Source organism: Carcharodon carcharias, chromosome 3 (genome assembly GCF_017639515.1).
Source record: "Carcharodon carcharias isolate sCarCar2 chromosome 3, sCarCar2.pri, whole genome shotgun sequence".
NCBI lineage: Eukaryota > Metazoa > Chordata > Chondrichthyes > Lamniformes > Lamnidae > Carcharodon > Carcharodon carcharias.
The window spans coordinates 229,046,443-229,073,140 of NC_054469.1; the positions used below are offsets into that span (position 1 = coordinate 229,046,443).

At 49.5% G+C, this 26,698-nt stretch overlaps 1 protein-coding gene across 6 annotated transcripts in view; it reads right to left on the minus strand.

The window, feature by feature from the left end:
* Nucleotides 1-26,698, minus strand: part of rreb1a (ras responsive element binding protein 1a) — a 240,405-nt gene that overhangs the window by 33,126 nt on the left and 180,581 nt on the right. For 5 of the 6 annotated variants that reach the window (XM_041183738.1, XM_041183742.1, XM_041183739.1 and 2 more), the window contains 2 exons: nucleotides 23,199-23,343; nucleotides 11,924-12,063 (listed from right to left, as the gene is read on the minus strand). In XM_041183738.1, coding sequence (XP_041039672.1) covers nucleotides 11,924-12,063; nucleotides 23,199-23,343 — 285 coding nt within the window. The remainder of the gene's footprint in view (nucleotides 1-11,923; nucleotides 12,064-23,198; nucleotides 23,344-26,698) is intronic. The other variant, XM_041183741.1, reaches the window with a different exon arrangement.

The following is a 26,698-nucleotide window of genomic DNA, read 5'->3' on the forward strand; positions in this document are numbered from 1 at the left end:
ACATTTTTCTGCATTTACTCCACCCCCTAATTCCCACTGTGACATCCCGATTACAGCAATCAAAACAGCTGCAATAATCTCTTCCAGTTGCTGCAGGTTTGAACACAGCACTCACTGGGCCTTCAGTCTAGCTGTTGTTGCTGTCTCACTAACTCCAGTCATCTCATTTCAACCTCTCCCCCCCGTTTCGGTGAAGCAGTTAAACAGGTTCCAGAGCTTGCAGCAAAACTCATGGTTCACTTGACTGCAGTTCATTTTTGTAAAGACTTAACACTCAAGAAGCTTGACACCATCCAGGACAAAGCAGCCAGCTTGATTTTTTTTTAATTATTCATTCATGGAATGTGGGCGTTGTTGGCTGGGCCCAGCATTTATTGCCCATCCCTAATTGCCCTGGAGAAGGTGGTGGTGAGCTGTCTTCTTGAACTGCTGCAGTCCATGTGGTGTAGGTACACCCACAGTGCTGTTAGGGAGGGAGTTCCAGTATTTTGACCCAGTGACAGTGAAGGAACAGCGATATATTTTCAAGTCAGGATAGTGAGTGACTTGGAGGGGAACTTCCAAATGGTGATGTTCCCATGATCTGCTGCCCTTGTCCTTCTAGATGGTAGAGGTTGTGGGTTTGGAAAGGGCTGTCTAAGGAGCCTTGGTGAATTCCTGCAGTGCATCTTGTAAATGGTACACACTGCTGCCACTCTGTGTCGGTGGTGGAGGGAATGAATGTTTGTGGATGTGGTGCCAATCAAGCGGGCTGCTTTGTCCTCGATGGTGTCAAGCTTCTTGAGTGTTGTGGGAGCTGCACTCATCCAGGCAACTGGGGAGTACTCCATCACACTCCTGACTTGTACCTTGTAGATGGTGGACAGGCTTTGGGGGAGTCAGGAGATGAGTTACTCCTCACAGGATTCCTAGCCTCTGACCTGCTCTTGTAGCCACAGTATTTCTGTGGAGCCCCATCCACAAACACTCACTCCCTCCACCACCGACACACAGTAGCAGCAGTGTGTACCATCTACAAGATGCATTAGAAACATAGAAACTAGGAGCAGGAGTAGGCCCTTCGAGCCTGCTCCTCCATTCATTATGATCATGGCTGATCATCTAACTCAATAGCCTGCTCCCGCTTTCTCCCCATATCCCTTTCGCCCCAATAGAAATTGACTTGACGTCATTGCGGGTACTCACCAAGGCTCCTTAGGCAGCACCTTCCAAACCCACGACCATCACCATCTAGAAGGACAAGGGCAGCAGATAGATGGGAACACCACCACCTGGAAGTTCCCCTCCCAAACAACTCACCATCCTGACTTGGAAATATATCACTGTTCCTTCACTGTCGCTGGGTCAAAATCCTGGAACTCCCTCCCTAACAGCACTGTGGGTGTACCTGCACCACATGGACTACAGTGGTTCAAGAAGGCAGCTCACCACCACCTTCTCAAGGGCAACTAGGGATGGGCAATAAATGTTGGCATAGCCAGCGACGCCCACATCCCGTGAGTGAATAAAAAAGGGCAGAGACCCCTGTGTGGCCAGCACAGCAGTCAATCCCAATGGCATTGCTACATGTTTAGTACCCATGATAAAGCAGACAACTCGGATAATGGAGTGCATCACAACGCCCTGGGGAGGGGGCAAACGTGCCCACAAAAATGGCCGCCTTGACATCATTTGACCACCTGGCTTGGCTCTGTAACAGGTAGGTGACTGTGGCATCTTTCCGTCCGGTGGAATGCCAGGGATGCCCTTTGAGGAAGAAGCACAGGTCCCTCTGTAGATTTCACATCCAACAAGTTCTGAGTGCAGCTTGTCTCCCTAACACCTCGCCCCACCCGGTCCGGGCTTCACAATGACGGCACCGTCAGCAGCCGATGCCCGCTCCCAGGGCTGAGCCTTGACGGAGCTCAGAGACTCTTCCTCCAACACTTTCCAAATCGCCTTTCACATACACGCACGCCCACAGGACCAAGGGCGCCCTAAATGGTCAGCCTCCAGCTGTCCACTTCTCTGAACCATTAACAAGTGGCCACAAACGGGACTCCCAGTGAAAATTCAACAACAATTTCACGTGCTCAGCGTTTTAAATTCTGACTGAAGTACAATAACATGGCACAGATTTTTGAAGCAAACTCTAACTTATGTGAGACCACTCCTGTGGCAACCGTGGCCCAATCCCTCCCCAGGGCAGGCTGGGCGGGGGGGTCTTAATCGAAATTCTTAACCCAGGGTTAGCAACTTGTGCAACCCACCCCTCACCACAAATTTCTCCCTTCCTCTCCTGAAGCAGAGCTGCTGGACTATTCGACAACAAGTGGCGTCACTGCCCAGCCCCATCTTGCCCCTCTCGACAACTACTACTGCCTGCATTGATATAGCACCGTCAACATCGAGAAACACCCAAAGGCACTTTGCGAGAATGATAATCAAGCACTGCATCCTGTAAGGAGACGACTGATCCAACAGGAAGGTTTTACGAGGGCCTGAAAGGAGCAGAGAGAGGGGCAGGGAGGTTCAGGGAGGGAATTCCAAAGTTTAGGACTCAGGCAGCTGAGACCCAGCTGCCAATGGTGGAGTGATTAAAATTGGGGGGGTGCGCAAGAGGCCAGGATTGGAGGAGCGTAGATATCTCGGTGGGTTGTGGGGCTGGGAGAGATTCGAGATTTGGCAGGGGGGCGGGGGCGGGGGGTGGGGGCGCTGTGGAGGGATTTGAAAACAAAGATAGGAACTTTAAAACCAAGTTGTTGTTGAACTGGAAGTCAATGTTCACTTCCCAACGGATGTCACGAGGCTGGGATTTTTCCCTATGCTTGACCCCAGCCACCGTGCCTCATCGCGTGAGAGCCGTGAGCACGTTCTGCAGGTTAACCCGAGGTTTTTTGTGGCATGCACGGTCCCTTTTTGCAGCAATGAACCCCTAAGTAACACCAAGCGGCTCTCCCATCTCTTGCTACAGGGCATGCGTTTCCACACTGTTGTACCCTGGGAGGGGGCTCCGGAGGTCCTCAAGGCAATCAGAGGCCTGCCCATCTTATCAAGATTTCCAAGTTTTAAGCATTCCCAATTTTAACCGCTCCACCACTGGTGGCCATGCCTTCAGCTGCCTAGGTCCGAGGCTCAGGAATTCCCTCCCTAAATCTCTCTCTCTCTTTCCTTCCTTAAGGCCCTCTATAAAACCTCCCTCTCTGTCCAGCCCTTTTCATCAGCCACCCTAATATCTCCCTTTTGGCTCAGTAACAAAATTCTGTTTCATAGTTCTCTTACAAAGCACCACTGAGACACACTATGATGTTGGAGGTGCTATATAGATGCGGGTTGTTGTTTGTGTTTGAACATTTCTCTATTTGTTACTTGCTTTATATGAACAGACCACATTTTCGACAACGATAGCATGGTCTCTTTTCGCTTTTAACATCCTTCAGAATGGGGAATGTTGGCTGGCGGAAGCTTGACTGTCATGGCTGTCAAGAGACCCCCCACACCTCACAGCTCCCGACCAACGAGACGAGCGTTTGGGCCACGCGAGGAGTGGCTGGGGCTGAGTTTGTGTTCCCGGGTCCCGACCCTTGGGGTCAGAATGAATTCCGGGTAGGGAACCGATGAATGCCGGCAGCGGGACACAAAGGCTGATCTTGAAGGAGGCAGCCGTCGCTTCAATTAAGGTCAGCGGGCAGTCTCCCAAGTCTGGAAGGCCAACAGGAGGCAGACTGACAGCCCTCCACCATCAAAGGTAGGAGCTCCTGAAGTATGTAAGGTGAGCACGGGGCCCCTCCAATCCTGGTCACCAGTTATAAATCAGCTATAGAGAGAGGTGGTGACATAGACTGATAAGTGACTAGAGGACCAGCCTAACGCTCTGGGGCCTTGGGTTCAAATCCCACCATGGCAGCTGGTGGAATTTAAATATATTTAATAAATAGGGATTATAAAGCTAGTCAGAGTAATGGTGACCATGAAACTATCATCGATGGTCATAAAACCCCATCTGGTTCACTCATGTCCTAGAGGAAAGGAAATCTGCCACCCTTACCTGGTCTGGCCTACACGTGACTCCAGACCCACAGCAATGTGGTTGACTCTTAAATGCCCTCTGAAATGGCCGAGCAAGCCACTCAGTTCAAGGGCAATTAGGGATGGGGAACAATGCTGGCCCTGCCAGTGACACCCACAGCGTATGAAGGAATAAAAACAAATTAGAGGGTTGGGAGAGTTAAAGGAGAAAGCACCATAGTGATGGGTACAGCCATGGTTACGGAGCTTAGGAGTGTTGCCCTTCAAGTAGAATGGGGACCCCAGCTCCAATGTCTACCCGTCCCACCACTGGGAGGCTACCACACTCTGCATCACAGACGTGCCACTGATGACAGATATGCCGTGCGCCAAATTGCAAATCTGGCCGGGGATGGGAAAGGGCCCTGGATCAAGCCCTTGAGGGGCTTACAGTGGTTGCCCACCATGTCCGGACAAGTGGCATCCGGATCCTCCTCTGAAACCATGTTGAAAAGCCCACACACCGCTCAGGAATGCAAAATTGCGGCCCCCTCTGTCAAATGAAAATTCAGCCCACGTTTTGTCAGAACTTCTGTTTCGTCGCCCAGAGTTCCATCCTGCCTTAAATATCAACGTTTCAGCTGCTGCCCTTCCTCCCCCCAACCACACACTCACCACATAAACGCATTCACAGAGACATGCGTACACACACAGACACACTCACGTACAGACACACACTCACGCACAGTTGCACACTCACGCTCAGTCGCACACTCACGCTCAGTCGCACACTCACGCTCAGTCGCACACTCACGCACACGCCCACTCACGCACATGCACACACTCACGCTCAGTCGCACACTCACGCACACGCACACGCACGCACACGCACACACATGCACTCACTCACGCACAGTCGCACACTCACGCACACGCACACACAGTCACACACTCACGCACACGCCCACTCACGTACACACTCACACGCACACACTCACGCACAGTCGCACACTCACGCATAGTCGCACACTCACGCATAGTCGCACACTCACGCACACGCCCACTCACGTACACACTCACGCACGCACGCACACGCACACACTCACGCACACGCACACACTCACGCACACGCACACACTCACGCACAGTCGCACACTCACGCACACACTCACGCACAGTCGCACACTCACGCAGACACACGCTCACGCACAGACACACACTCACGTACACACTCACGCACGTACACGCACACACTCACGTACACGCACACACTCACGCACAGGCACACACTCACGCACAGGCACACACTCACGCACAGGCACACACTCACGCACAGGCACACACTCACGCACACACGCACATGCACACACTCACGCACATGCACACACTCACGCACATGCACACACTCACGCACATACACTCACGCACATGCACACACTCACGTACAAGCACACACTCACGCACATGCACACACTCACGCACAGTCGCACACTCACGCACAGTCGCACACTCATGCAGACACACACTCGCACACACACACGCACACACACTCACGCACAGACACACACACGCACAGACACACACTCACGCACACGCCCACTCACGTACACACTCACACACTCACGTACAAGCACACACTCACGTACACGCACACACTCACGTACACGCACACACGCATGCAGAGGCACACACGCATGCAGAGGCACACACTCACGCACAGGCACACACTCATGCACAGGCACACACTCATGCACAGGCACACACTCATGCACAGGCACACTCACAACTGGCTGCTTTTCCTGGGTTCTGTTTTCACTGGGACCGAACCCAGAACTTCTGGTTTCAAACGTAATACTAATTTGCCGCTAGGAGGAGTGTGGGAGAGGCTCCAAACCACCTGCCTTCTCATTCCCCACCTCCCACTGGATCTAAGGTTCTGTCCAACTCCTCCACAGTTACAACAGCCAAGGTCCAAAATTCAACACAGAAGGAATGAGAATTACAAATCTGCATTGTACCACTTGGTACACAGTTCCGGGATACTCCTCACACCTTGGACTTGCTCACCGCTCAAACAGAATTTTGCAGCATTTCCATGAGGAGCTATTTACTGTTATCCTGTCAGCTTCCCTCCTGTCAGCTTCCCTCCTCCAAGCCCCTGGCTACATTCACCTCAGGATTCATGTCAAAATTCACGATGTAGAAAGTAAACCACAAGCCAGTTCTGAATGCTGATGGTGTTAAAATCCAGTCTGTACAGGCAAAGAAAGGGCCTTTGTCTCACCGCAGTCTCCATACACATGCATTACTGATCTATATACATTCTGTTGAAATGCATGCAAATCAGAACAAACTCGTTCCCTCCATTTACTGCATCTAAACATTTCCTATGCTTCAATAACCTTGCAGGGCTATGAGGAAAGGCAGGGGAGTGGGACTATCTAAATTCCTCTTGCAGAGAGCCAGCACAGACTTGATGGGCTGAATGGTCTGTTCTGTAACTATTCTATGATTAGAGGGAATAACATTCCTGCCACACAAGTGCCAGGCAATGACGATCTCCAACATTCCCCCATTGACATTCAAGGGCATTACCATCGCTGAATCCCCCACTATCAACATCATGGGGGTTACCATTGACCAGAAACTGAACCAGACTAGCCATATAAATACTGTGCCTACAAGAGCAGGTCAGAGGCTAGGAATCCCACAGCGAGTAACTCACCTCCTGACTCCCCAAAGCCTGTCCACCATCTATAAGGCACAAGTCAGGAGTGTGATGGAATACTCCCCACTTGCCTGGATGAGTGCAGCTCCCACAACACTCAAGAAGCTCAACACCATCCAGGACAAAGCAGCCACTTGAGTGGCACCCCATCCACAAACATTCACCCCCTCCACCACCAGTACAGAGTAGCAGCAGTGTGTACCATTTACAAAATTCACTGCAGCAACTCACCAAGGCTCCTTCAACACCATCCAAACCTGTGACTACTACCATCTAGAAGGACAAGGACACTAGATGCATGGGAGCACCACCACCTGCAAGTTCCTCTCCAAATCATGCACCATCCTGACTTGGAAATATATTGCCATTCCTTCACTGTTACTGGGTCAAAATCCTGGAACTACCTCCCACCACGTGGACTGCAGAAGTTCAAGAAGCCCCTTCACCCATTATCATGAGTGACTGCCTGAAACTTCTGAAATCAGCAACTCCGAGATGTTGGGACTTGCAGACACAACCCAATTTTCCAATCATGTGGTTGGACCTCCAATACACAGAGCCAACATCACCCCAGAGAGAAACTCCTCTTAAATCAGCACCACCTCTCTTGTACCAACACCTCGGAGTGTAAAGGCATCAGGGTCGCCCTCCGCCACCCCCCTTACCCAAAATGTCGGAACAGGTCCCATTACCACCAACAGGCTGTACGAAACTTAAAAGCACTGGATACTGAGGCTTCAGAGGAGGGGAATCCAATGTGGCAAGAAGACTGGTTCCTAAACTTTTGTGGCAAAGTGCTCGAGGTCACCAAGCATTTGGCCAGTTTCGGGTTTGCTCCCCCACTCCGAGTTTGCCACTAAAATGGGATAGTTTCCCCAGCTTAACTTTTTAAAAACAAGAATTGATTCTTCCTTAAAGATCTCAGAGCGAGCGACAGAACCCACCCTGGAAAGGAGCTCAATAACGAGAACCAGGCAGGACGTGATCGTAACAGCATCGCGGGAAGAGGCTATCACAGCCCGTGGCATTCTCAAGTCCGATGCAGACGTCGCTACGGTTACCGATAATTTTCTAAATTATGCTGTGGCGTACTGAGCAAAGTGGTTTGAAAAATATCGGAGCAGGTCCCTCCTCCCCAGGGTGCAGTAGTAGCCCTAAGATGCTGACTGTCCCTCACAACACCTCGGCTCAAAAATTCCACCTCACCGTCTTTGCGCCAATACCGCTTTCCTCCACTTCAGACATCCTCCAAGAATTTTTAAAACCGCGCTCCGTTTACCTCAACCCCTGTCCTCCACAGGTTCGATTAAAAGTTTTGGCCGTGCTGCTCTGGGTGGGCATCGACTGGAGTTTAAGCCCGTCACTGTCACTGGGAGTATGGGAATAACGGGCTGATTCCTGGGGTGAAGGGGTTTTGCCTTATGAGGGGAGGGTTGAGCATGTTGGGCCCACACTTGGGATTTAGGAGGATGAGAGGTGCCCTCCTCGAAACCTATTGGGTGGAGTTTTACGGCCCTGTCGTGGTGGGGGGGGCGGGGGGGGGGGGCGGGGCTGTAGAATGCGGTGAGCCATTCAATTGGTTGGGACCATAAAATCCCGCCGGCGTAAAATCCCGCCCATAAAATTCTGGGGAGGCGGGGGTGGTTTTGAGAGGGTCAATGCCGAGAGAATATTTGCCCTCGTGGAGCTGCCTGGAATTAAGGGGCACAGTTTCAGAATAAGGGGTCCCCCTTTTTGAGACGGTGATGAGAATCTTCTTTTCTTTAGAGGGTGTGTGAATCTTTGGAATTCTCTTCCCCAGACAGCAGTGGAGGCTGGGTCATTGAATATATGCAAGGCTGAGTTGGACAGGTTTCGGACTGTAGGGGATTGGAGAGTAATGAGGCGCAGGCAGGAAAAGTAGAGTTGAGGCCAAGTTCAGATCAGTCATGATCTTATTGAATGGCTGAGCAGGCTTGAGGGGCCGAATGGCCTACTCCTGCTCCTATTTCTTAGGTCCTTATGTGATAAAAGCGAGGGAATGGATGGCTCCCATAGGCAGGATCAAACCAATGCTGACAGTGAAACAGGGACAACTCTCCTTCGGACCAGAGATTGTGGGATGGTGTGGCGTTAGACTAATCAGGGGAACAAAAAGGGTAAATAGAGAGAAACTATTTCCCTTGGTTGGAGAGTCTAGGGCTATATGGGGCAGAGCTGAAAAATTAGTGTCAGACCTTTCCGAGATGAAATTAGGAAACACGTCACACAAGTACAAATTTGGAGTTCGCTTCTGCAAATGACAACTGACACCAAATCAATTATTAATTTTAAAGCTGAGATTGACAGATTTTTGTTAACCAAACTACTATGGGCCAAATCTAGGCCCATGAAATGAGGCTGCAGGTCAGCTGTGATCTCACTGAGTGACGCAGGAGCTAAGTGGCCCTCTCCTGTTCCTGTTGGTGAGTTAGAGTGGGGTGGGGAGGAGGTAGAGAAGGGGCCTCACAAAATGGTGAAGCATTAACTGGACTTTTACAAGTGACACCTCAAAGTGCTGTGAACACAAAGAGAGGTGAGGTGCCTGCTGTCTAAGCTTCTGATTCACACCGGTTGGGTCTTTTAGCCACGGGGAAGGACCGAGTGGGGCAGGGGGGAGGCGCGTTCCCTCAGTCACTGCACCTGCCAGCAACCAGTTAACGAGTGAGACTGCTCAAGGGACAGCAACAAGTCACAGGCCTTCCCATCTTGGGTCGGGAACGACATCTGCTTCTGGGGGACTCGGCAAGAGGTGGTAAAAAGAGCCGAAAATAATTTAACCATCTGCTGCCAGGAAGAGAAAACAATTTGCCCTCGCTTCCCTTTTCTGTTTTTCCTTCTTGCAGGACCACCACAGGAGACAGCTGAGGTGGGAACAAACGGGGAACTTTGAGTTTTAATTGAAAAGGGATAAGACGATTAAATGTAAACTCAGTTGCAGCTCGATTGAGTTTGAGTTTCTGATCCCTGCAACACAGAATGGCTGGTGGGTTCAGCTGGGGGCAGGTGGGGGGCAGGTGCGGGGAGAGACGTTTATGTCCATAATGGAGATGTTAGTTTGGGAAAATCAAGAGGGAAATATCGGAGCTGAGGGTTACCTAGCACCAGGATCAGCAACAGACAAATACCACGGCTCGGTCCTTAAGCTGCGCCCTGCCAAGAAACACGACTTTAACGTTTCTGGCGACTGGTCAGAATCAGGATGCCATAGAACCCAAACATCCATTCGGAGTTGGGATCCTCAAGTCACCACCCACACCGTGCCAGGAATGGTCACATGACAATACATTTTTTTTTGTAGGATCGGCAAATCAGTGGCTAGTAGGTATGCTCACCGTCCAATGAAAGATGGCGGGCTGGCTCCCAAGGCTGGAGGGCCAATCAGGGCCTTTCGGCAATGACACATCACCCCCACCTCCACCAACCCGGCCCTTTTCAAAATGGCTCCAGGAAATTCCGGGCCCATCGCCTCAAGTACATCCCCTGCCGGGCCTGGAAAATCTGGCCCACTGGAGCAGTGGAAAAGAAACATCTGAGGGGTGGCCTGATGGAGATTGCTAAAATTATGAAAGGGTTTGATAGGGTAGACATGGAAAATGCTTCCACTTATGGGGAGATCAAAGCTAGCAGCCATAAATATAAGATAGTCAGCTGTGGCTGAGTTGGTGTCACACTGAGTCAGAAAGTCATGCATTCAAGTCTCACTTGAGAACAAAAATCAAGACCAATACTCCAATGCAGTGCTGAGGGAGTGCCGCACTGCCAGAGGTGCCGTCTTTTAGATGTGAAGTTAAATCAAGGCCTCGTCTGCACTCTCAGATGGATTAAAAGATCCCAAGGCATTACTTCAAAGGAGAGCAGGGGAGGTTTGTGGAGACAGTGGCATAGTGGTAATGTCACTGGACTAGTAGCCTAGAGACCAGTTATACCCTGGGGACATAGGTTCAAATCCCACCATAGCAGCTGGTGGAATTTAAATTCAATTAACAAATCTGGAATCGAAACAATCATTGGTTGTTGTAAAAACCCACCTGGTTCACTAATGCCCTTTAGGGAAGGAAATCCTTAACCGGTCTGCCCTACGTATGATCCACTGCAATGTGGTTGACTCTGAACTGGCCTAGCAAAGCCACTCAATTCAAGGAGGGGCCAACAAATGCTGGCCTTGCCAGTGATGCCCACATCCCATGAAAGAATAAAGAAAAAGTTATCCCTCAATCAACATCACAAGAACAGATTATCACATAATGGGAGTTTGCTGTGCACAAATTGGCTGCTGTGGTTTCTACATTAGTTCAATCAGTGCTTCATTGGCTGTTACAGTGCTTTGGGATATCCTGAGGTCCTGAAGGATGGTATACAAATGCAAGTACTTATTTTCTAATAAATCCATTAGAGAATTCAGGAAAAACCTCTTTGCCCTGAGTGTGGTTAGAATGTGGAACTCGGTACCACATGGAGTAGTCGAGTCAACTAGAATAGATGTATTTAAAGGGAATCTAGAAAATCACAGGAGGGAGAAAGGGATAGAATGGTCACATTCGGCCCATCATGTCCATGCTGGCTCCCTGCAAGAGAAACTCACCTAGTTCCCTACCCCTCCACCCACGCCCTTTTCCCTGTAGCCCCTGCAAATAATTTCATCTTTAGATAACTGAACGATATGGTGATGGGGTTTAGGTGAAACACCAACATTCCCACCGACGTTAGTGATTCATCTGATGCCCTGCGTCACTCCAACAATTCCCAGTGGCCTGACCCAAACCACCTCCTCTTCACTACGGACATCCAATCAATTCCCAAGAGGAGTCATAATGGGCTCAAAACGGTAAAACTCTGTTTCTCTCGCCAGACCGGCCGGGCTTTTTCCAGCACTTTCTGTACTCGTTTTAGAAGAGTCAGGGTTGGAGGAGGCTTGTGCGCTGCGCCAAGCCCCACAGACGCCAGTTAGACGTGTGCCAACGTGGGCCGTACACCAACGAGTTTTTGTGGAGGGAGAAACGTGAAACGGAACAGGCTGCTGCTGCAGTGTATCTCACTGTGGGAAGGTTGGGCGGGAACCAGTCTGCACGTGTGCTTTCGCTGCAAGGCTGCACGTTCTGCAGTCTAGCAGGACAAGGGGCTGTTTAACCAGTTAGATTCTGAAAGACGGGAAACAAGACTGTGGGGGGGGTGGGTCTATCCGCTTACCTCAAACTGGAATCAGGGTGCGTCTCCATGTGGGTCTCCAGTCCGTATTTGCAGATGAAAGTCTTGTAACATATTGGACAGTGAAGAACCTCTTCGGTCTTTTTCTCCTCCTCTTCATCGGAGGGAATCTCTCGGGGAACCTGCGCAGGAAGAGGGAAGAGGGGTGTTTGGAGATGGAATAAAAAAATAAAGGAAAACTCATAAACGATTAAGCCGGGACTTTCTCTGAAGCGACCAGCTGTTGCCGTTTTCCATCTGTCACCTTCTAAATGTCTCCCCTCCTCTCTAATGGGTAATGCTCCATACTTGGGATGGGGGAACACATATGGTTGCCAAGAGCTCTCTGGTGAGTTGTTGACGTGGTAGTTCTTCATCCATACCAGTGAGGGCTGGTAACCTAGTTGGCCATAGGAGGGTGGCACAGCCAGGTTTATGCCCCATATCCTCACATGCACTGTCCAGCAGGAGCTGGAAGTCTGACTCGATTTTCTTCCTCTCCACCGTGCCACCACTTCTGTGACCCATAGGTGCCACAGTCAATTGTAGTGCCACTGTCAGCCGATGAAGATCAGATCACACAACACCAGGCAGGGCTGGAAGCAGGGTCCAGAACAACACCCCGAATGTTTCGCGGAGGACATTTCCCAAAGGACTTTTCAATGGATTCATTCAGCCGGTTCCTGACCCAGCCAACAGGTGACTGACTCCAATAGGCTATACCATGGGGTGCCAGGATATGAGTCTGTATCCTGGAGTGACAGGGTATGGGCTGGTACCTACAGGGTGACAGGATATGAGTCTGTACCCTCAGAGCGATAGGATATGAGTCTGTATCCCGGAGTGACAGGGTATGGGCTGGTAACTACAGGGGTGACAGGATATGAGTCTGTATCCTGGAGTGACAGGGTATGGGCTGGTAACTACAGGGGTGACAGGATATGAGTCTGTATCCCAGAGTGACAGGGTATGGGCCGGTACCTACAGGGTGACAGGATATGAGTTGGTACCCTCAGAGCGATAGGATATGAGTCTGTATCCCGGAGTGACAGGGTATGGGCCGGTACCCACGTGGCTCCCCACATGGTGACTGCTAAGCCGCTGAGAGATGGTGGGAAAGGACAAGAGAGGGGGAAAAAAGCTTGATGATGCCACACAAATAGGAAAAAAATAAACTGGACAGTGAGTCATCTGCCCTTGCCCAACACTCTTGTGCATCTCCCAACATTTGCAAAAGCCTCTAGGGCACTGGCAATCTGTGACATGAACTCATGCCCCATTACTTAGTTGGTCTGAATGCTGGAGTAGCAATAGACTGTGCTGCCTCACTAACCTGGCTGTTACAGTAATTGGGTGCCTAATTGTACTCATATGCTGGGTATTAATTGGGAACTCCGGTGTGCTCCTATATATAGGAGCAGACTGAAACTGGTAGTTGCCTTTGGAGGCACATACTTGTAATGTATATCCCTACAAATAAAGGCTTATAAAGTATGTGAAGCTTAGGCTCCAGTTCTATCCTTCACCACTTGCCTTTCTGACAGAGGACACTAGGTCCTTATAATAGTGTCCTTTCAGCTAGCAAAATGTGCACCACAGAAACCGAGAAAAGCTTTTCTTCAATGACTTGCAAGCCAGGGGGTGCTCCTTACACATTAGCTAAAGGGCAAGTGACTTCCAATGGCTTGCCATACAAAAATGAGTGTCCACCGAGTATCACCTGTACACTGACCATTCTCAATCCATCGCTGCTCGTGATGAAGCTTTTATGTTTTAAAGTGGGAGCTGCACTCAGTGAACATTTTGTACAGGAATTCCCCCCACCCTCACAATTCAGCAATACCTCCCAAGCTGCATCCCATCACATATGCGCACTGGAGACAGTCAAATAATTCAGTCAAACTCACTTCCCCTTTAAAGAACACAGCAGTGAGTCAGCCCAAAGACTCAGAGCATCAACTTCGTAAATCCGTCAAATCACTTACATCATACATGCCCCTTTATTAATGTTCATTCCTCTGTTGATTAACATTACAAAGTATAAGCAGAAAAACATATGAAGTAAAAATATAACTTCCTAATTCAGAAGATGCTGCAATTCAGCAGTGTCAGCTGTGTCTCGGTTGGGAGCACTCTCGTCTCTCAGGTACAAGGTTAGGGATTCATGTCCCACTCCCTTGAGTACAAAAATCTAGGCAGACACCCCAGTGCAGAGCAGAGGGAGTGCTGAACTGTCGCAGTTGCTGTCTTTCGGATGAGGCATTAAACCAAGGCCCCAACTGCCTGCTTGGGTGGATGTAAAGGAACCTGTAGCGCTAGTTCGAAGAAGAACAGTTATTCCAGTGTCCCAGCCAATTTTTTTCCCTCAGTCCACAACACAAGGAACAGATTATCTTGGTCATTGTCACATTGCTGTTTGTGGGAGCTTGCTGTGCGCAAAATGGCTGCTGTGCTTTCCTAAGTTACAACAGTGACTACGCTTCAAAAAGTACTTCACTGGCTGTAACTGTGACTTTGAGGCACCAGCGGTCGCGAGAGGCGCTATATAAATGCAAACCCCTCTTTCGTCACAGTATTTGCCCATCTGGATACCTGGCACAGAACTCTTGCCCGTGCTGGAAATAATAGCTGGAAAAATCAAACAAAATAAACGGGAAAACACAAAACTGCAAAATGCAACAGGTGGGGTCAGGATCTGGGAAAGAAAAGGCAGCTTCATGTTTTTGAGTCATTTTGGTGGTGCCTGGCCAGTGCTGTGACTTCCACTTTTCTCGGTCTCTGATCCACTCGACATCATGCACCATTATTTCAGCACCAAGGAAAATACACTTCAGCGATGGCTGCACATATCTCAAGTCGAGCTCTGTAACAGCCCTCTCCATTTCCACCAAGGCTTCTCCGTGTGCAAAAAGGTGACGCAAGGCGATCCACTGGATAATTGAAAGCAGGGGAACAGGAAGCCCGAGGGAGGTGGGGGCAAACAAATGGATGGGGAGGGGGAAACTTGCAGGGGCAAAGGAAAGAAATTAAAAGGATTCTTTTGGAAACGGGAAGGGAAGAGAGTCACAGTGGAACAAGCAACTACCAGCAGTGAAGTGGAGACAATCATCAAGGGCAGTGATCACACGTCACTGAGGCAGTTTGGACAGTACCTGAGTGTATTGCTGCTAATGTGATTTCTGATTGGAGGCTCCACAGGGATCCAGGCCTTTGGGCCTTTCTGGCTTTCTTTGAAGTGCTCGGGTCAGTTCTCCACCCCTCCCTCCCCAGCAAACACTTCCCTGTAAAATGCCTGTTCTGTATTTTCGAGAGATTACAGTAATTCAAGGCTTCAGTGGGAGACAGGTGGAGATTCAGGCCAGAGAATAACTCTCCCACTTCCCAGCTGTCACTTTCAGGAGACAGTATCCTCCTTTGTTATTTGGTGTAATGTAATATTATTCAAAATCAAAAAGATGACAACTTCTTTGCATATGTACACAAAAAGATAGGCAGATTTCTCCTTGTTGTCTCAATGTTACAATGGAGTTGGTGGCTTTGTCTTATGGCAGGCTCTCTAACTGCTTCTGACTGTATCTACACCTTGAACACAACTGGACTCATAACTAGGGGAGAGACGTCATTATGCTTCACTCTTCATAGCTTCGTATTCTAGACTTTTGTCTCCTGCTTTTTATTTCTTCTCCCACGGTTAACTTTTGCAACTGCTGAGTTGGGGTCAGAGGGAAATGCACAACATCATTTTGAATTGTACTTTTCTGGTTTTGTGACACGGATTTGGTTATTGTGGGGGTCAGGGTTGGGGAGTATATAGGGAGATAGAGATTGAGAAAGACAGATGGACAGAGAGAGAGAGAGAGAGAGAGAGACCCAGATTTTCACCACAATGGCAAAAATAGCAGAAATGGTCGGAAATCCTAAGTCCCACCTTCAAAAAGGGCATTTCCTATTTTCGCAGGGGCGAGACTGGAGCCGAGTTGGAGTTTGTGCGTGTGCATTTTGCCAAGCTAGCTGGCCGTTTACATCGTCGGCTACCTCCACAGACATGGGATTCCAGTGGGCCAGGAGTGTGAAACCTGACCTGTGTGGATTAGACCACATAAGAGGTCTAAACTTGGTAGATTTGTTTGGATAGCCAGGGTACCCTTTTGGAGAGGTAAGGTACCCTCTTGGATATTGTCCCGGGATACCTCCAGGAGAGATGGGGCACCCTTTGGGATTGTTAAAAGTAAACATGATTGTGCGTAAAAAAGTGCATAACCTCATCGGAACTGTCAAAGAACTGGAAAAGCTGTGGATGGATTTAACACGGTTGAGCTTTAAATTTGAAGAAAAGGTCTGGAGATGGAAAAAAAGTGCTTGATATTTCATTCTGTGTGTTGACATAAGCCTGCAGGCCATTGTTATAGGATTTGCGCTGCAATGACTGATTTTAAAGTATCATTATTACAGTGGGTTGCCTGTTAAGTGAACAGTTTGACTGACAGCTCCAAATGGTTATAGAATAGAAATGTTTGTTTTCATTGGAGATTAGTTGAAGGAATTTCTATGTATTGGATGCTATTTTTACCAATGAGTGTGTTTTGTAATTGAAAATAGTTGCATCATCAATGGACACATAACTTTATTTTAGGTCATCATGGCTCCTGAGATTTGCCCATGGTGAATACCAGGCGAGTTGGCATGGGAGCAGGGTAAGGACAAAGGATGGTGGGTAGGGTCATGCATTGGCATACAGGCTATAAAGGGCCATGGGGATGTGGCAGGCATAGGGGGCATGAGGGGCCATGGGATTGGGTAGAGGGGTATAGCTGTCAATTTGCACACAGCGAGATCCCACAAACAGCACGGAGATAAATGACCAAATAAATTACTCCTTAGGGATGCATGAGGGTTCACTAGACTGAATCCTGGGATGAGGGAATTATACTATGAGGAGGAATTGAGTAGACTAGCCCAACATTCCCTAGAATTTAGAAGGATGAGAGGTGACCTCATCACAGCATATGAAATTACTAAAGGGCTTGACAAGATATTGAGAAAATGTTTCCCTTGGCTGGGGAACAGCCCCAGAATAAGGGGTCAGCCATTTAAACCTGAGATGAAGAGAAATTTCTTCACACAGAGGTTTGAGAACCTTTGGAATTCTCTACCCCAGAGAGCCGTGGATGCTCAGGTCAGTGAGTATATTCAAGACCGAGGTCAATAGACTTTTCAGAATGTAGGGAATTAAGGAATATGGGGATAATGTAGGAGAGTGGAGTTGGGGTTAAAAACTCAGCCATGATCTTGTTGAATGGCGGAGCAGGCTTGAAGGGTCCCTTCCCCCCTCCGAACCCCCAAAAGGGCCATCTGTTACTTGTTCAATGTTGTCCTTTCACAGGGTGCTTACCCTTCCTCTGTTATTAACACATTCTGCTTTCTTACCTTTATGCCACTATCAGCACTTTCTTTAGCCCCTTACCACTACCATTAACACTCCCTTTGTCTGGTGTCTATGACACCTTTGTCAATCCCTCCTTAGCTCCCACCTGTTGTTGGCCTTCTATCCAGCTTCGCCTGCTCCACCCCCTTAAGCAGTATAAATTTCATTACATTTCTATTTCTCTTTAGCTCTGAAAAAGGGTCATACAGGCGCAAAATGTTAGCTCTGTTTCTCTCTCCGCGGATGCTGTCAGACCTGCTGAGTTTTTCCAGCATTTTCTGTTTTTATTTCAGATTTCCAGCATCCGCAGTATTTTGCTTTTATTTTGGTCTAATTCTGCTCATATTTCTTATGTTCTTATGTGAGTGAAGTTGCTTGAAGAATAAATATTGGGCCCACCTGGAGTTAGGGTTGCCTGCCCTCCAGGATTGGCCAGGAGTCTCCAGGCATTGGAGACCAATCTCCAGGACACTAATGTGTGCAACACTGGAGAAAAATCATCGGGACACTAAAAAAGATTTTTTAGTGTTGCTTGCTTTGAACATTTCTCTTTACCACTTATAAAAATATTAAAAAGGTTGGGTGGGCGGGGGCATGGGGGAGAGACTGTTTGGCTGACAGTCAAGCATCATCCAATTGGGTGATGAGTCTTCAGGAAGGCAGTACCTCACAAAGATGGATCTGTTGGCCGACTAATGGCTGGAATGTGGATCAAGTCCTGTGATGAAACCTCCAGGAATACATTTAATCACAGTTGGCAACCCTTCCTGGAGAACTCCCATATAATCTTTCAATATGGGCGTCAGACCGTTTACATTCACCTGAGGGCAAACCAGACCCCAGTTGAACATCTCACCCGAGAGGCGCCTTAGTCAAGGCAGCAGCCAGTCAGTACTATACGGCCCATATTATTGGCTCAGGTCTCTGGAATAAGGCTTAAATCTACTACCTTTTGACTGAGGCCCAGAGGGGCTATCAATGAATCAAGTGCCCTGCGTCATATAGTGTTAGGAAACGGGTTTGTGCCGGCTGAGATGACACTGCCTTGTACAGTGGTTATAATAGTGGACGAGTAACTCGAGAGGTTCAGAGTTCAAATTCCAACATGAACTCATTAATCTCAGCTATGTTCCAGCTGACACCAGTGGAAGACAAATTACCATGTTGCGTAAAAAAAAACCCAACAGCTTCAGTAATGCTGCCTAGTCTGACCTGGATGTACTCGACACACTGCGTTCACTAGAAATCAAGCAAAGTCACTCAGTTACTGTCACGTCAGCAGGGGATGGGGAATAAATACAGCTATACTAGTGTCACTTACATACTGAGAGCAACTAAAACCACATACAAACACAAACAGGCACAGACAAGAACACACACAGACACACAAGACGCACAGACACACACAGACACAGACGTGCACACACACGTGAACTCCTGCATTCAGTCAGGCCACTGGAAGTGAGCTGAAAGTGAGGCTTTATCCCACAGGAAATGATGTAAAAGGAAATAGAGGGTCCTATTTTCTGAGTTCCTACTTGCAGTGCATATCTCAGATACATATTACTTGGCAGGCAAGATTCCCTGTTATCAGTTGTGACAGTGGAAGAATTACCTCCTGGCAGTAGATACTACTTTCCACCTCAAACACTCTTCTGAAGGGTAGCTGCAAAGTAGTTCTGGCAGTGTTTCTAACTCCCCTGGAAAAGTTAGACCCCCCCCGCCCTCTGACTCACCCTCGTGAGGGGCAAGAGATGTGGAGTTCACTGCCCAATAGACAATGGCACACGTCAGCATGGCTTAGGGGCCAAGGGGGAGAGCGCAGTAATAGAGCCACTGGGATCTCCCTTATATAGAAGGGCAGAGGGGTGAGATTCTCGATTTTTTCACGGGATGCGAGCGTTGCTGCCATGGTCAGCATTGACTGTCCATCCCTAATTACCCTTGAACTGAGCGTCTTGCTCGGCTGTTACAGAGGGCAGTTAAGATTCAGCCATATTGCTGTGGGTCTGGAGTCACATGTAAGTCAGACCAGGCAAGGATGGGAGATTTCCTTCGCTAAAAAAAGGACATTAGTGAACCAGATGGGTCACCAATGTGGTAGAACACTAACAAATCACTGAGACTAGCTTTATAAGTCAGAGTTATTACCTGAATTTAAATTCCACCATGTCCCCAGAGGGTTAGTCTGGGCCTCTGGATTACTAGTCCAGTAACATGACCACTCCGCCACCATCTCCCCACCTGCTGCTGTGGTCTTTGCTGGCACAGGCAATGAAGTAAGTGCTGGGCATGCTGCAACGTATGAGCCTTCCTACCACCAGGCCTCAGGTCTCGGTGACAACCTCCGAGGTAAAGCACAGCCTGATCCTCACGCACTTGTCTTGGTCCTTGGGTATGGAGGTGTAGTACTCTCTGAGGACCCTGAGTAGACCCTGAGAACCCTCCTGCCCTTCTCTCCTCCAACAGTTGCCGCTGCTCTGCTGGGGCCTCATCTCCTCCTCCCATTCCCCTCTCCAGGCCACTTGGGCGGAGGTGGGGGGGGTGGGGGGAATGACTCCTAGAAAGATCCCCACCAGCAGGCACTCCCTGTCTTCAGGTGACTCCCATTCAGGTCTTCAGTAAGGTGCAGTAACACTGCCCTGACTGCTGAAGTCTTCAGTGAATTCCCACAGGCAATGGTAACAGAGCTTGGTTGAAGTCTTGGCAAAGACTCTCCTGATGTGTCTTCAGGCAATCCCAAACGGCATGGCAACAGTGAAGGCTGGGCCTTGGGATGACCATTCTCAGAGTGTATTTAAACTCTTTTATCAAGACGGCAACTTGCACTAAAGGCAGGCTAACCAAGATCCCACCGTAGTCTCCTCGAAGTCGCTTTGGCATCTAAACTACCAGTGCTACCAAAGGCGGAAATGGCTCCCCCTCCACCTGCCCGAAATGGGTAAGTGTTCCGTTCCTGAAAGCCTTTAATTCACTTCAGTCCCTCTCCAGGGTTTGAGCATAAAAATCTAAGCTTGGCACTCCCAGTGCAGAACTGAGGGAGTGCTGCACTGTCGGAGGTGCCATCTTTCGGATGAGACAGTAATCCGAGGCCCCGTCTGCCTGCTTGGGTGTGTGTAGAGATCCCGTGGCCACTATTTTTAAGGGCAGGGGAGTTATCCCCGGTGCCCGGGCCAATATTTATGCCTCAATCAACATCACAAAAACAAGATTATCTGAGCCATTATCACATTGCTGTTTGTGGGAGCTTGCTGTGCGCAATTTGGCTGCTGCATTTCCTACAGTACAACAGTGACTATACCTCGAAAGTATAGCTCATACCAATCTGGGCAGGCAAGCTGTATGAGGGTTACCATCAGATGCAAAGGCAAACGCATTTCTCAGGGCAGACACCAGCCACAGTCTCAATCGAAGCAAGCAAATAAAAATAGCCCCACCAGGTTTCGAATAAGGTGCTGCTAACGGTCAGTAAATAATCAACAGTTGGAGCTCACAAAGCATTGTTGTTTAATAAGATTTAATTAACTGCAGAGTGTTGCTCAGAACCTGTGCCGTGCCGACACATCTCAATCAATTCATCCAGAAAGAGGGCAAGATGTTCTCTGCCCTACTGAGACTGTAAGGGACTGATTCAGACTGACTCCTACCTGATCAGCAGAGGAGGCTGATTAAAGAAAGCCATTTTGTTTTATTCAATGCATAAAGTACAGTCCATACTCCAGCCCGTGCTCGCAAAACCCCAAAACAAAATGTCTACTATGAGATGCAATTCTGTGCTGGGACAGCACTTGCTGAACAATCCCGAATGCGCTAATAGCTACACTAACAACTAATTTAAGGTTATCAATTGAGCTCATAACGTGACTCATTTACACTTGCGAGAAGTGACATACATTCATTCACGGGGACACACTGTGTACAAAAAAAGGGAATATGTTCACGCCTTGCACTTTTTTTAATTACCCGGGAGCTTGGGGGGCCTATAGCTCCCCTGTTGCTTTCTCCATGTCAAAGGCTTGGCCAATCAGAGTCGACTTGCCAACCAACCAGCACCCTTTTCTGCTGTCTCTTTTCAGCAACAACAATGTGTTCTGTCCTCCCTCTGCTCACTCCACCACTCTTGTTAGGATGCCCACTACACATCCCACAGAAGATACAAGTATGCAGTTCAAGGTGCACCCCTTGCTTGCAAATGTAATCTTGCTAAATTTTACCCAACACGTTGCGCTTATCCCATTTCATCCCAGCAATTTCACGATCCCACCTCACACACTCCCCCACAAAAGAACCAACATAAGAAACTAAGGCCTGGATTTTAACCCCGCCCCTCATATTCAGGGATCAAGGCCCAAGCGCTTGAGGAAAGGCAGCATCAAGGCTGGGACACTTTGGGCAGAAACTTCAGGCCCCGCTGGAGGTAGGAGTGGAAGAGGGCAGGTGTTAAAAAATAGCACTGTCTGTGCACCGGTTCCCGGCCCCCAGCTCCATCCCGTGGTGGTGACCTGGCAAGCAAAGGGCATCTTTTCATTTTAAATGCTGAAACGGTTGGAGCAGGGGGGTGCCTCCATTTTGAAGTGCCCTTTCTCTCGCTTACCTGCCAGGGCATCCCCTGCTGCTGCCTTCAAGCTAGAAGGTCTCTGATTGGCCCTCCAGCTCCAAGAGCTTGGCCACCATCCTTAATTGGGCGGCGAGCCTGCCCTCTGGCCACTGATTGGCCAAATCAGGCAAAATCAACATTGGGGGTCCTGACCCAAAATGCAAAACACTGCCTTTTATGTCTACATGGCCCAGCTATTCACTGGCCATTTGTCGGGTGGGGGTGTTGGTGGGGGGTGTTTGGGGTGTTTTGGGGGGTGGGGGGGGTGTTTGGGGTGTTTTGAGGGGGGGGGGCAGTGTTTGGGGTGGGGACCCATGTTACATTTGAAAGCAGATGAGTAGCAAACGCCATTTGCCTGCATTACCCCCAGTGGTGGCTGGCGAAACAGTTCTGTGGCCTAAGACACTCTGCCAAGCGACTGAATAAAACAACTCCGGGACATTGGATGCTATTTAGTTGTCTTAAGGTTTCCTTCTACAATAACAAAGCTGCATTTATAAAGTGCTTTTAACATAGCAAAACATCTCAATAAAAGTATTTCCAGGGGGAATTATCAGAGAAATAAGGGGGTATTAGGACAAGTGACTAGTTTTAAAGAGGACAAGAGATAGGTAGAGAGGTGGAGAGGTTTAGGGAAGGAATTCCAGAGCTTAGGGCCTAGGCAGCCACCAATGATGGAACGAGGCGCTGGGTGACATACAAGAGTGAGAATTGGAAGGACCCAGATATCCCAGAGGGTTGTAGGGCTGGAGGAGGAAACGAAGAGGGAGGAGCGAGGACATGGAGAGATCTAAACGCAAAGGAGACGATTTCGAAACCGAGGCCTTGGCAGTCTGGCGGCCTACGTAGGTCAGGGGTGAGAGATGAGCGGGACTCGGTGCAAGTTAGGATCCAGGCAGCGCAGATTTTTGGATGAGTTCAGCTTTGTGGAAGGTGGAAGGTGGGAGGCCGGTCAGGGGAGCATTGGAATGGTTGCGTCTGGGGGTAACAAAGGCATAAATGAGGGTGTCAGGAGCTGATGGGCTGAGACAGGGAAGGAGGCGGGTGACATTACAGAGGTGGAAGTAGGTGGCCTTTCTGATGGGAGGCGTTAGGGGGTGCAGGAATTCTGATTGGAGTCAAATAGGACACAGAGGTTGTGAATGATCGGATTCAGCTTGAGGGGTGAATTCTAGCCGACCTGGTGCCTTCTACCCACAGCCACAAGAGGCGAAAAATGGACATTTTCCAAAGGAACATAAATGACATCCAAGTACCTTTTTGCCGAGCGATTCTTCCTCCTTCGTCTCCCCTTCTTCCTGGCTCAGTTTCCTTTTGACCGAGAGCCTTCGGCGTTTGGTGGGGGACGGGGGGCTTGAGCCCATCGAGCTGGTGGGCTCTTTCTCGTGGATCTTCATGTGCCTGCACAAAGACAAGGGGACACACGTGTCAGTCAGCATTTCAACTTCTGGAGCCGAGGCTCCCTCTTGATGACACTGAGATGCGGGTTACAGAGCGCTCCGAGACTCAGGGTCGGGGAGGAAGGGGGTGAGGGCGACAATCTGGACAACTGGGGCAACACAGAGCAATAAACTGGATGGTGAAATATTAACCCTGGCTGCTTCCCTGTCATTCCTGTCAGCCCTTCTCCTGCAGGAGCTGATAGCCACCTGGTACATCAAACAAAAGTGCGCTAGAATGAAATATGCTTAACACCTTCACCTGAAACTCCTGCCTGCTCTATTAAGGGAGGTTTATAGCCAGTTATTTTAAGCTGGTTGCCGCATCCACTAAAAGAGCAGAGAAAGAGAGAGAAAGAACAGGAAAGGAATTTGACACAAGCACCTTCAAATCGTTTTTGCATCAGTACCATAACCGTGTTGTCCTGAGATTCAGGGCAGGACTTTACCGCTGGGTTGCCGGTCACAGCAGCCCCATGGCCTTTTAACGCTCCGAGGAGGCGTTAACTGGCTGGAGATGGGAGTTGCCGACGCTCCAGGGTTGGCCTGGAGTCTCCAGGAATCGAAGATCAATCTCCAGGACCCTGCTGTGCGCAACCCTGGAGAAAATTCGTGGGGACATTGAAAAAGGTTGGTTTTCTTTTTTCCCTGTCATTTTCTTGGAACATTTCTCTTTACCAGATATAAAAATATTGAAAATGGGAAAAAAGAAAGGCAGTTTGGCTGACAGTCAAGGGCCATCCAATTGGGTAATGAGTCTCTTTGCTTTCCCATTGGAGTAGGTAGGCAGTGCTTCACGAGGATGGACGTGTTGACCGACTAATGGTTGGAGTGTGGAGGCAAGTCTTGTGATGAAACCTCCCCTCCAGGAATACGTTTAATTGTAGCTGTCAGCCCTATCTGGAGATGGGACCTCCGGCCCCTCACTTGGGAGGAAGTCCCGCCTCAGAGAGCTGCTGGCCAATCGGATTGGCTGGCAGCTCTGTAGTCCCAGCAGCGCCAACGGCAGCAGTGGCCAGGACTGGGACTACAGGCTGTCCCCAGATTCTCAGTCCTGGGGTCCAGGAATGGGTAAATGTGGCAGTGTCTCAAAGCAGGGAGGGGAGGTGAGGCCTGGGGGTGAGGGGAAGAGCTTGGAGGCTTTTATGGACATGGCAGGGATGGAGGGAGCACCAGTTGTGGGGGGGCGGGGGGGGGGGGGGGAAGCCAGACTTGGGGTGAGGGGGGCACCCGATGTGGAAAGGGGCCTTTTGAGGGAAATGTCCCACCCAACCCCACCCTCCAGCCTCCCCTGCTACCCTCCATAAAACTGCAACAGGTTGGGGGCAAGCAGATGGGCAGTGGAAAGGCCACCCTAGGAATTTTACAGCCCCCCACCGCCCCCCCCCCCCCCCCCCCCCCCCACCCACCACTCCTGACCCAAGCTGCAAATCTGTAAAATATCCGCCCTCAGTGTCTCCCCCTTCTGGATGAACTTGTTGGATGGGTAGAAATTTAAAAACAATGCAATGAGTAAGGTGTAGAGGTTGTAACACAGCTCAGAGGGGCAATCAATGGGGGAGGGGTGGGGGGAGTGCAGCTGATGTAGATCAAGTCATGATCTTACTGAATGGCGGGGCAAGCTTCTAGGGGTTTGGCCTACTCCTCTTCCTATTTCTTAACGTCCTAATGTGGAGAACAACAACAGCAACAACAACTTGCAGTTATATAGCACCTTTAATGCAGTGAAATGACCCAAGGTGCTACACAGGAGCATTGTCAAGCAAAACGTGACAAGAGTTTGCAGGAATGTCTCAGCACTGGGACTGAAAATCCACCCTAAAGAAGGACATCCAAATGGCGCTGACCTTACCCTGGGGGTCCGGCTCCGAGGTTACAAGGGGGCTGGGAGTAAGTAGTCAAAGAAAAAAATGCTTGAGCTTTAGTTTGGTGGTGAAGACCCAGGCCCCTCAGCCACCTTCTCCCTCTACAGGGGTAATACTGCGCTGATGATATACCAGCTCCCTCTGAGAATCAGGACATTGGGGGTCTCCAATCCTAACTCCTCCCGTGTGAATGGGGCATTCAATAGAGTTAGTTTATTCCACTTGAAAGACCATTCTTCAGTAGGGTTGCCAACTGTGATTAAGTGTATTCCTGGAGGTATCATCATGACTTGCCCTCACGCTCTAGCCGTTTTACGGCCGACATATCCATCTTTGTGACGCACTGCCTTCCTACGCCAATTTGTTAAAAATTTATTCGCGAGGTGTGGGCGTCTCTGGCTGGGCCCAGCATTTATTTCCCATCCCTTAATTGCCCTTGAGAAGGTGGGGGTGAGCTGCCTTGTTGAACCGCTGCAGTCCATGTGGTGTAGGTACGCCCACAGTGCTGTTAGGCAGGGAGTTCCAGGATTTTGACCCAGCGACAGTGGAGGAACGGCCGATATATTTCCAAGTCAGGATGGTGAGCGACTTGGAAGGGAACTTCCAGGTGGTGGTGTTCCCCATGTGTCTGCTGCCCTTGTCCTTCTAGATGGTGATGGTCGTGGGTTTGGAAGGTGCTGCCTAAGGAGCCTTGGTGAGTTGCTGCAGTGCAAAAAGACTCCTTCTCCAACTGGATGATGCTTGGAATGTCCAACAGCCACTTTCTCTGCCCCCCCCCCACGGTTTCAATATTTTTATATCTCGTAAACAGAAATGTTCAAAGAAGATAAAAATAAAACAATTTTTTAACAACGTCCAGTAGGGGGAGGGGGAGGTTCCGAACACAGCGGTGCCCTGGAGATTGATCTTCAATTCCTGGAGGCTCAGGCCAATCCTGGAGGGTTGGCAACCTCATCCTGCTGGGTTAATCCAAAGGCACCGCCGGGGACGGTGACGCTGAGGCAAAGCCTGTGGCTCATCCCTCTGGGCGCCTGGATCCTGCCTCTTCGCAAAAAAGCGCGGCGAATGATGATCAGATCCCCGTTCAACTGCGCGTCTCTCCTTGCCGCAGTGAAACAGCCTCGGTGCAGTGCACAAGCTCTGTGCCGGATGAAAAGCCAAAAAGGTCACTGGAATAGTGAGTGCCGCTCGACAAAGCCTCGCCCTCAGCGGTGGATAACTTTCTGCAGATGAAACAATGGGGTTGGGGGTGGGGTGGGGGGGAACACACACTGAAGCAGGAAAAACGTCCACAAGCGGAAGTTGACCTGTGGACAAGTAAACTGCGCTTCTCACAGGAAAAGGGAATGAATGTAGCGGATGGAATGAAACAGCGAGCTGGTGGTATTTGTCTTAATTACTACGTAGTGGGACACACCAAAGTTACTACGCTCCATCCTTTCCTATTAAAAC